This window comes from Oratosquilla oratoria, chromosome 11 (assembly GCF_046742065.1).
Source record: "Oratosquilla oratoria isolate Oo_2021 chromosome 11, ASM4674206v1, whole genome shotgun sequence".
NCBI lineage: Eukaryota > Metazoa > Arthropoda > Malacostraca > Stomatopoda > Squillidae > Oratosquilla > Oratosquilla oratoria.
The window spans coordinates 16,120,083-16,132,582 of record NC_134787.1 but is presented as its reverse complement, the minus strand read 5'-3'; the positions used below and the strand labels follow the sequence as shown (position 1 = coordinate 16,132,582).

Below are 12,500 nucleotides of genomic sequence, written 5' to 3'. Positions count from 1 at the left end.
GGAAAAGTATGTCCCAAGACAAAAACAAGAAAAAGAATATGTAAAATGCTGGTACAATAGAAGTTGTAGGGAGTTAAAAGACAAAAGAGACAAAGCTTGGACCAGATGGAAAAAAGACAGAAGGCCTGAAAAATGGAAAATATATACTTGTTATAGAAATGAATATGTACAAGCATGCAGAGAGGAAAAGAGAAAATATGAAAAAGATGTCATAGAAAAGTGTAAAGATCAACCAAAAATATTTTACAGATTTGTAAACAACAAATTGAAAAACAAACAAGACTTGGAGAAATTAAGACAAGGAGGAGTTGAATACACAAAGGAAATTGAAATGGCGGAAATTATGAACAAACATTTTAAATCAGTGTTTACAAGGGAGAACATACAACCTGAAGAGATCGAATGGAAAGAGAAAGTCCCTCCCATGAAAGAAATAGAAGTAACAAAGAACGAAATATTGAAACACTTGAGTAATCTTGATGTCAGAAAATCGCATGGACCAGATGAAATAGCAAACTGGATTTTGAAAGAATGCAGGAATGAACTGGCAGATAAAATACATAGCATAATAAACAGTTCCTTGAAAGAAGGAAAAGTTCCAGAAGATTGGAAAAAAGCAAATATAGTACCCATATATAAAGGAGGAAATAAAGAAGACCCTAACAACTATAGACCAGTCTCCCTAACAAGTACAATAGCAAAAATTTGTGAAAGAATTATCAAAAGTAGATGGGTAAAATATTTAGAAAAAAAACGTGTTAAATCCAAGGCAATTTGGATTCAGACAAGGACGATCATGCGTCACCAATTTAATATGTTTCTATTCAAGGCTAATAGATATAATACAAGAAAGAGATGGATGGGCTGATTGTGCATTTCTAGACCTAAAAAAAGCTTTTGACAAAGTATCACATAAGAAGTTGCTTAAGAAATTAGAAACTGAAGGAGGAATACAGGGCAAACTGCTTAATTGGATGGAAGATTTTTTGCAAGAAAGGAAAATGAGAGAAGTGATAAGAGACAAACACTCAAAATGGGATGAAGTAATAAGCGGTGTTCCGCAAGGAACAGTTGTGGCCCCAATAATGTTTGCTATATATATTAATGATATGGATGAAGGAATTGAAAGCTATATGAGCTTCTTTGCAGATGATGCAAAACTACTGAAAAGAGTGAACACGGAAGAAGATTGTGAATCACTACAGAGTGATCTAGATAAAGTACAGGAATGGAGTAGGAAGTGGGAGATGGAGTTCAATACAAAAAAGTGTAGTATAATGGAATTTGGAAAAAGCAAAAACAGAATAACAGGATCATATAAATTGGGAGAAGAAGGAATAAAAAAAGTAGAAAATGAGAAGGACCTGGGAGTCATTGTTATGAATAATATGTCACCTGAGAAACATATAAATAAGATTTTTGGAGTAACTTATAATTTAATAAGAACAATCAAAGTTGCATTTACATACCTGGATGAAGAAATGGTGAAGAAAATTCTAATCACCCTGATAAGACCAAGATTGGAATATGCAGCAACGATATGGTCACCAAGTACAAAAAAAAATGTATAAAAAAACTTGAAAGAATACAAAGAGCAATTACAAAATTGGCACCAACACTCTCAAAACTATCATATGAAGAGAGACTGGCAAAACTTGAACTACAGACACTAGAGCAAAGAAGAGAGAGAGGAGATTTGATAGCTATTTACAGAATCATGAAAGGCATAGAAATTACTGATAGAGAGAATCTGATAAAATGGGATGATAGAAATACAAGAGGACACGGAAAGAAAATAAAAAAAGACAGCTATAGAAGAGATCTGAAAAAGAACAGCTTTCCTCACAGAGTAATAGACAGTTGGAACAAGTTAGATGAGAAAGTGGTGTGTGCAAAAACAATACATGAATTTAAAAATAGTTTAGATAAAATGAGATATGAAGACGGGACCCCACGAGCATAGCTCCCTTTCCCGTAAAATACAACTAGGTAAATAGAACTAGGTAAACACACACACACACGCTGGCGGGATTCGAACCCGGATCAGTCCGGAAATAATTTCAGTATCGCTGCGCAGCGGGTCGTTACTCCAACTCTCGTGAGCGGGGAGTTTGGAGGGTGCGTGCGTGTAAGGTCACAGTATTACCCATAGATCGGTCATATATGAGCTCTAAGCTCATATATATCACAAGTCCAACACGTGACCCAAGACCAAGGTGAATCAATCACACACGCACACACACACACACACACACACACACACACACACACACACACACACACACACACACACACACACACACACACACACACACACACATATATATATATATATATATATATATATATATATATATATATATGTATATATACATACATATATATAGATAGATAAATAATAAAAAGATAAAAAATAATACAAAAACAGATAAATAAATGAATAGATATATAAACAAACAAAACTGTCGTGACCAGCCGGACAGTTCTGCTGTGGGCGAAACTGACGTCATCGAAACTCGAAACTGTCGTAGGCCCGACCGTCGCTCGGACACAATGCAAATTGAGGCTTTTCCAAACTGACCAGATATTGACTTGCTAACTGGCCACTGGATGACAAAAATGCACACACACACTCTCACACACACACACACACACACACACACACACACACACACACACACACACACACACACACACACACACACACACACACACACATACACACACACACATAATGTACGCTCAAGCCCCAACACACAATTATATATATATATATATATATATATATATATATATATATGTATATGTATAAATATATATAAATATATATATATATATGTATATATATAAATATATATCTATATACATATATATATATATATATATATATAGAGAGAGAGAGAGAGAGAGAGAGAGAGAGAGAGATATGATGTATATATAGATAGAGGACTTTGTAGCGTGGAATTTAATGAGCCATACCCGTGGTTCAACTCGCCGGTGGCAGGGTTCGAACCACCATCACCTCAACCTCCGCCGAGGGGATGGTTTATAATCTGGTTAAAAACGTTTGGCCTTTTTTACGAAATGTCTCCCAATTATATTCCATTTTAGTTTGTTTTAGTTTATTTGATCTTATTCTCTATTTTATTTATTTATTCATTTTTACTTTATTTTTGTCTTATTTCATTTGTGTTTTCTTTTTTGTCTTATTTCATTTGTGTTTTATTTTTGTCCTATTTCATGTGTGCTTTATTTTTTCTATATGTTTTATTGAATTCTATTTCAATTCATTTTGTTTGTATTCAGTTCGTTTGTTTGTTTGGCAAAGGTCCCCCCTAATAACCATATCTTCACGTTTCATCAATTTTTCATCACATAACTGAACTATTGAACCGTTATTGCCGTCCATTAGCTCATTATCATGGAGAGCCAATCAAAACTCGACCCTATTGCCTCTACCAAAGAGCCGTTAATCGCTAAAACGGTCGCTACCTTTTCCCCCTATCCCCATAGTCGTAGCCATAATGACCTAAAAAAATAAGAAAATAAAAATAGATCAAATAGATTGAAATAATTAACAGAATCCGACGCACACACACACGTATGTAATTCGCCATGATCTTGAATAGTGCTTGTGATCAACAGCTGTTACTCACCCGGAGGAGAGCTCAGAGCTCATATATGGCCCGAACTATGGGTAATACTGTGAACTTAAACAGATACACACACGCACGCGCGCGCCCACAGCTCTTTGCCCACCAGAGTTGAAGGAGTGCCGGCTCGCAGTGCAGCGATGCTGAAATTTTCAGCTCTGGTCGGGATTCGAGCCCGGATCGCTGAATTAGCGGTCGAGAACAGCAATACTGCAACACCGAGCGTATACAGTATGTGTGTGTGTGTGTGTGTGTGTGTGTGTGTGTGTGTGTGTGTGTGTGTGTGTGTGTGTGTGTGTGTATGTGTGTGTGTGTGTGTGTGTGTGTGTGTGTATGTGTGTGTGTGTGTACACGTGTGTGCGTTCGTGCACACATACACATACACATGCACACGCACACACATATATGTATATATATATGTATATATATATATATATATATATATATATATAAACATATATATATACTGTATATATGTATGAGACTTATTAACCCACTATCGGAGAATATAAGAGAAACAGAAGATCCGTATATTTCGACCACTATCTGTGGTCCTCTTCAACAGGTAGATACATAGATTTGAGTACACGAATAGATATAGCTCAGAAGGGTACAGTTAGGGGCGAGAAAAAGGTGGGAACTCATGTTAAATGTCCTTGATGAGGTCGGGGTGAAGGTTGACAGATAGCGACCTCATCAAGGACATATAACCTGAGTCCCCCTTTTCCCTGTCCCCTAACTGTACCCCTCTGAGCTAGATTTATTCTTGTACTCAACTTTATTTTATGTATCTACCTGTTGAAGAGGGCTACATATAGTGGTCGAAATATACGGATCTTCTGTATGCACACACACACACACACACACACACACACACACACACACATATATATATATATACATATATATATATATATATATACACACATATTTATGTACATACATATACATAGATATATTATATATACACAAATACACACACACATATGTATATGTATGTATGTATATACATATATTTACATATATATGTATATACATACATCCAATATTGAAATAATTATTAGTCAGATGCACATTTTTCACACACAGTATTTTCATGCAAATGTTGCGAATTTCATTGCAAGCCGGTTTTGGCGACAATTAATTTCTTCGACTGCCTGACGACGACGACGACGACGACGACGACGACGACGCCGACGCTGAGCCATTTTCTCATAAGTAATCTGAGGATATGGAAATCACCCGATTTTGTTTGCGTCACTCGTCGCAAGAAGACAGACGACGAAGACAACGACGACCACAGAAGGATTCCTGGAAGAGAGGCATGATGGGAACCAGGAATGGGGATGCGGAGGAGGAGGAAGAAGAGGAGGAGGAAGAGGAAGAGGGATGAAGAAGGTGAAGGAATTAGAGGAAGGAGGAAGATGGAAGAGGAAGGGGAGGAAGAAGAGGAAGGAGGAAGATAGCGGAGGAAGGGGAGGAGGAAGAGAGAAAGGAGAAAAATGGAGGAGGAAGAGGAGGAATTAGAGGAAGGAAGAAGATGGAGGAGGAAGGGGAGGAAGAAGAGGAAAGAGGAAGATGGCTGAGGAAGGGGAGGAGTAAGAGGGAGGAAGAAGGACAATGGAGGAGGAAGAGGAGGGATTAGAGGAATGAGGAAGATGGAGGAGGAAGAGGAGGAATTAAAGGAATGAGGAAGATGGAGGAGGAAGAAGAGGAAGAAGGAAGATGGCGGGTGAAGGGGAAGAGGAATAGGAAGAAGAGAAGGAAGAAATGGAGGAGGAAGAGAAGGAGGAGTACGAGGAGGAGAACCAATCAAGTGGTGGAGGAAAAGGGAAACCTGTAGGAGGAAGAAGAGGAAGGAGAGGAGGAGGAGGAAGAGGAGGAGGTGGTAGGGGGAGGAGGAGGTAGTGAGAGTACGAATAGGAAGGGGGGAAGAGGAGTAGGAGGAAGAGGTGGAAGAAGGAAAAGAAAGGGGAGAGGAAGAACGAGAGTAAGAGGAAAGTGGAGGAAGGGAGAGGAGGAAGAGTGTGAAGGAAGAGCACGGAGGAGGAGGAGGAGTAAGGAGAAGAGGCACAAGAGGGAGGAGGAGGAGCTTGAATAGGAGGAAGAAAGGGGAGGACGAAAGATGAGCAAGGAAGAGGAAGGAGGAAGAGGAGGAGGAGAAAGAGCAAGAACAGGGGGAGGGGGAAGGGGGATGGAGGGGAAGGAGGAAGAGGAGGAGAAGAGAGAGAGGGAGGAGAAAGAAGCAGAACAAGAGAAAGGAGGGGGAAGAGGAAAGAAGAGCATGGGAGAGGAAGGAGGAATAGGAGGAGGAGAAATAGGGAGGAAGAAGATCAAGAACAGAAGAAAGAAAGGGAAGGAGGAAAGAGGAGCATGGAAGAGGAAGAGGAAGAGGAGGAGGGGAAACAGGAAGGAAGAAAATCAAGAACAGGAGGAAGGAGAATGGAGGAAGGAAGGGGAAGAGGAAAGGGGAAGAAGAGGAGTGAGGAAGGGAGGAGGAAGATCAAGAATAGGAAGAAGGAGAAGGGAGGAAGGAAGGGGAGGAGGAAAGAGAAAGGAGTGAGGAAGGGAGGAGGAAGATCAAGAACAGGAAGAAGGAGAAGGGAGGAAGGAAGGGAAGGAGGAAAGGGGAAGAGGAAGAAGAGGAGTGAGGGAGTGAGTGAGGGAGGATTATGTTCGATTCTACGACAATAGGCATTCTGGTCGACGGGTGCAGAAGGTGGTCGGGTTTGGAACGTGACCAAAAGTCCACGAGATGACCCCCATGCCCCTGTTCCTCCCCCTTCCCCCCATCCACACCCCCCCCCCCCCCGAAGACGAATCTCATTTCCCTGCAGGGGCTCAAGTGACCAGGTTTGAGCAAAAACTCGTTCTCCTCGTCCTTGTCCTCCTCGTGGTCCTCTTCTTCCTCCTCCTCCTCCTGGTCCTCCTCCTTGTCCTCCTCCTTGTCCTCCTCCTTCTGTATCACATTGAACTTCCATCGCTGTCTACATAACTTTGGCACCCGATGACCCTTATTAGTCAAGCCTTTTTTTTTCTTAACTTTTCGTAAACTCCATCGCAACCAGGCCAATGAAATTGATTCTAACTTCGTAGAAGATCTTGACATAAACTTCCCCCTATAAACTTATGTTTATGTAAATCAAAAAGGACACACAGACACACGCACACACACACAAGTGGAGTACCACAGGGATCCCTGTTAGCACCAGTCATGTTCCTCTCATATGTAAATGATTTGGCAGAAGGCAGAGAGGCAATATAAGCATATTCACAAACTATTCAAAGAAAAAATCAAACCAAGGCATATTTACTGACCATATGGACAAGTTTGGAACTTCATGATGAAGTTAACTCAGATGGTATAAAAATTTTAACTTCAATTTAGATTACAGTAGTAATTCCTTTGGCAAACTCCTTTGTGAACTAAGTTCACGGCATCAGAAACTCACATCTCTGAGTGGTCCACGCCGTCAAAGGGAAACGAGCCATCCTGTGAACCATTACAGGAAGAATCAATCAAGCTTAACGATTGAATCTTCAAACCTGAAATGTCCAATGGTATTCATGACCCACATATGCTGTGTTACAGAAGAAGTGTGAGACGAAGAGCATTATTATTACAAAATGGGAGAAGAAATGCCAAAAAGACAATAGATAGAGAAATAAATAAATAAATAAATAAATGAATAAATAAATAGATAGATAAATAAATATATAAAGAGATAGAAACGATGGAAGTAAATGTAAACATTAATCAGAATTCTGAGAACCAAATCTGTATCACCACAAGAAGAGCAAATTCACGGCAGATCAATATTGAAACATCTCGGTGGGAATATGGCGTCATTCGTTGGGAAGATCCCCATCCAGACTGCGCAAGTGTGCATCCAGTTCTTCAGGGACATCCCTATGGACCAGAGTCACCCAGCTCATAATCTCCCTCCGTGGTTCTGCTGCTGTCTTCCTCGAGTTTCTCCTTGACTGTCTCTATGACTTCAACTTCTGTGCAATACTGTCCCCCTTGGATAGAAACGCTGGTTATTGGGAACAAAATACTAAAATAATTTGAGGCCCGACACCTCCGATGATCTACAAAACAACTTTTCAGAATAAAATTATCGATATTCTTTAAAAATTTTGCTTAAAATTGTAATTTGACGCGCGCGCGCGCGTCTGAGCGTGTGTGTGTACATGCATGTGTGTGTATGTGCGCGTGTGTGAGAGAGAAGAATTTTTGAGATTTTTATACAATAACGAAGATTTTATAAAGTTCCTTACGCAATATTATTTTACCACCCAATAGAATGGGAATTTGACTAACAATGATAACAGTAACAGTCAATGCGAATTTTTAGTTTAAGAATTTACCCATATGAAGCAATCCACATCTTTAATCTTCACTTATTTATTAATATATATTATTCATCTATTCATATATTTATTTATTTATATTTTTATGAATTTAATAATCTTCTACTTATTAATTTCTATTCGTTTATTTATCTATTTACTTGTATATTAATTTATCTATCTATCATTTTTACATATTTTCAGAAAAAAGTATTTGGTCGAGTGATGCTGACCTTGTATTCAGAACTTCATGGAAACAACAAAATATTTTGTTTTGTACAGTCACCCCTTAAAGTACTGTCCCCCGAAGTCTTCAACTATCCAATTCAAACCACCCTCGTTTGCTATCATGTATTTCCCAATACACTGATTACATTACTATGAAACATATTTCATATAGTTTGTGGCAAGTTAATTAATATATTTGGATGAATGTATGCCTTGAATACCTCCCTTGTAAGGGAGAGGAAACCATTTAGTATATAGATAGATATATAGAAAATTATATCTTTGCCAATTAGATTCCATTACTACAACAAAACCTAGAACCTTGAGAATGAATTGGCATAGTTAATGTTCAGAACGGGCGGCAGAACTTTAGGAGATGACTGTTCATCGAGTATATTCATCGGAACTTTTTTCCTCTGCCCTCTCCAGGAGGACCTAGAGGATAGTCCCGTCCTTCCTGAGGCGCATCAAGGTCCAAATTGGATCCCTAGGGCACTGCCCTAAATCTTATCGCCTTTAAACCACAGATAGCCCAGCCTTATCTCATCGGAACCTTTCCCCTCCCCCTTTGTTTCTACAGGCACATCAGGCACAGCAAGAGGGCCTAGAGGACGGTTCCCTCCTCCTCCTGCAGACGTATTTGGGCCTCGGGTGGACCCTTGGGTGTTGTGCCTTCGGGTTTATGATCCTGCAGAAGAACACCGAGTGTCGCATCGGTCGTCAATACCTGTGCCAAGCTTCCGTCTTCATGTGCGGCATCTCCATCCTCGCCTTCACAGCCGTCAAAGGTGGTAGGCACGACATGACGTCATTCAGCCCACTTCGTTAAGGCCTCCAGGGTCCTGCGGTCCTTTATCCAGATGAATGGAGCCCTCGGGCGTTGGGTCTTTCGTAATGGGAAGGGTTCTTTGGGTCTCTGAGGGTCCACTAGATCCTTCCAGGGCTCTTTCGAAGTCGAGGGTTCTTTGGGTTTCTGAGGGTCCACGAGATCCTTCGAGGGTTCTTTCGAAGTCGAAGAATTCTCTCGAAATCGAGGGTTCTTTGGGTGTTTGAAGGCCCACGAGATCCTTCGAAAAAGCTCTTTCGAAGTCGAAGACTTCTTTCAAAGTCGAGGGTTCTTTGGGTTTCTGAGGGTTTACGAGATCCTTCGAGGGTTCTTTCGAAGTCGAAGAATTCTCTCGAAGTCGAAGGTTCTTTGGGTTTCTGAGGGTCCACGAGATCCTTCGAGGCTCTATCGAAGTCGAAGAATTCTCTCGAAGTCGAGGGTTCTTTGGGTGTTTGAGGGCCCACGAGATCCTTCGAAAAAGCTCTTTCGAAGTCGAGGGACCTTTGTTCTTTGTCACGACGGTTTTGTTCAATTGGGGGAAGGACCAGGACTCGTAAAGTGTTTAGGGGACTTGTCCAAACTCGTTTGTTGAGAACCTAAGGTCACCCTGGCGCCTTAAGAGTTCGATAACTTGTCATTTACCAATAAGTCAGTAACCTCGTTTACTTGTCATTAATCAATTACGTCATTTACTAAAACGTCTTTTACTCAAAAAAAAAATCAGTGATTATCATTAATTTCATGAAGAAAACTGACAATACGATTTTTTTTTCTCAAACTCTCGAGGCACTCTGGGCGACCTTAGGGCACTCATTCAACGACCTAGAACGCGGCCCTAAGGGTGCATCCACAGAGGGGATCTCAACCTAATTCCTCAAGTACCCCTACACTTATGTATCGCTGTTCTCTAATCTTTCAGAGACCAATTCAACACTAAATTGAATCACTAAACACCCACCAACTCCCACTATTTTTTGACTTTCGTCCCAAATTGTGAACCTCAGTGACCCACTAACGGTCCACGAATCAAAGGTTGAGAACCACTGAATTACACTAAACTGCCAACATGTGATTCACATGGAAGGTGATTGGTCCCCTGCGGGCTGCCTCTTGCTCTGAAGTGTCGGCAACGTTGGGGCTCTCAGGTTCCATCGCTGCGTTCAGGTCATCACATGTAGGCGACGTCTGTGGACGTACCCGTAGACTGCCAAGTATGCTTTGTGTGTGCGGCATGGATGTAGAATAATCCCTTTGTGCTTCACCAAGTGATTTTATTCAGCTAAGGAAACCCATCTCATTCTTTTTTTTAGGGTTGAAGTTTGTCCTCTCTCTCTCTCTCTCTCTCTCTCTCTCTCTCACTCACACACACACACGCACACACACACACACACACACACACACACACACACACACACACACACACACACACACACACACACACACACACCGTTTATTAATCTCGGGGACACCAACAATATAGTAACCCTCCAATTTCAAAAGTGATTTGCCTTTTGTCCTCACCCCGACCAATTTTCATTTTGCTCCAGTTACCCTCCTCCCCCCCACTCATTCCCCCTCCTCCTCTCCACTTCCCCATCTCCTGTCCTTTCTCTCTTTCTCTCTCTTTTTCTCTTTCTCACACACTCCCATCCCTCCCTCTCCCTATCTGACTCTGCCTTCGCATGCTTTTGTGTGCCTTTCTCTGTCTAACTTCCCGTTTCTCTTTCTACTTCTGTCTGTATCTGTCTGTCTCTCTCCTCGGTCCGTCTCTCTCCGTCCCCCCCCCTCCGCTTTTGTATGCCTTGGCGTGCCTTTCTCTGTCTGTCTGTCTGTCTTTCTCCTCAGTCTGTCTCTTTCTCTGTCTCCCTGTCTGTCTCCTCTCACCCGCCGCTGTCCATAAGAGAGACCATAAAGATGATTACTTCACCTCTGCGCACAGGAGCCCTTTCTTCCTTTACATGTGTAAGACCTCCCCGGCTCACAAATGACGATCTCCACCACCACCACCACCACCACCACCACCACTAAAATCACTATCACCACCACCACCACTAAAATCACTATCACCACCACCACATTACTACTCCCACCACTTACATTACTACCACCACCACTAACTTTACTACCACCACCACCACTAAAATCACTACCACCACCACTAACTTTACTACTCCCACCACTAACATTACTATCACCACCACTAATATTACTACCACCACCACTAAAATCACTACCACCACTAATATTACTACCACCACCACTAACATTACTATCACCATCACTAATATTACTACCACCACCACTAAAATCACTACCACCACCACCACTAACATTACTACCACCACCACTAAAATCACTACTACCACTAATATTACTACCACCACCACCACTACCATTACTATCACCACCACTAACATTACTACCACCACCACTAAAATCACTACCACCACCACTAACATTCCTACCACCACCACTAAAATCACTACCACCACCACTAAAATCACTACCACTACCACCACTAACATTCCTACCACCACCACTAAAATCACTACCACCACCACTAACATCACTATCACCACCGCTAAAATCACCACCACCATCACATTACCACCACTAAAATCACCACCAATAAAATATTTACCACCATTACCACTAGAATCACTATCACCACCAGTAAAGTCACCACCACTAAAATCGTCACTACCACCACTAAAATCACCACTGCCACCACCACCAATAAAAATGACCACTTCCACCACCCCTAAAATCACCACCACTATCATCCCGTATGGATGTATTGACTGTACGCTTTATGCATTCAATATTTTAGTGACTTTCGTGCCACCCCTTCGGCCCAGAGTCACTCAGCATTCTTTTTATGATTGGAGACTAGTCTCCACTCACTAAGGAACTCTGATCACTTTTAACTTCTACTAATGTGACTTCTTTTCCTTTCTCCACCTTACATTCGTCGCCATATTGTTCCTAAAGATAGAACCGCTGGATATTTCCGACAAAATTTAATACTTCCACTACCACCACCACTACTACCATCACCACAACAGCAACCACTATCACTACCACCACTTTCACCAACATTACCACCACCATTACTATCACCATCACCACCACCACCATCATCACCACCACTACCACCATCACCACAACAGCAGCCACTATCACTACCACCACTTTCACCAACATTACCACCACAACTACTATTACCATCACCACCACTACCACCACCATCATCAACACCAACATCACTACCACCACTACCACCACCACTACTACCATCATCACCACCACTACCACCACCACAAAACCAACCACTATCACTACCACCACCTTCACCACCACTACTACTACCACCATCACCACCACCACTTTCACCACCATTACTACCACCATCACTACCACCACCACCACCTCAAGCTCCT

General features: G+C 41.6%; 1 protein-coding gene across 2 annotated transcripts in view; it reads left to right on the top strand.

Annotated features, from left to right (window-relative positions):
- Positions 1-12,500, top strand: part of LOC143029620 (monocarboxylate transporter 10-like) — a 144,843-nt gene that overhangs the window by 95,765 nt on the left and 36,578 nt on the right. The window contains exon 5 of one of the 2 annotated variants that reach the window (XM_076192368.1): positions 8,815-9,022. In XM_076192368.1, the coding sequence (XP_076048483.1) occupies positions 8,815-9,022 (208 nt within the window). Of the gene's footprint in view, positions 1-8,814; positions 9,026-12,500 lie in introns of both variants that reach the window. The other variant, XM_076192367.1, reaches the window with a different exon arrangement.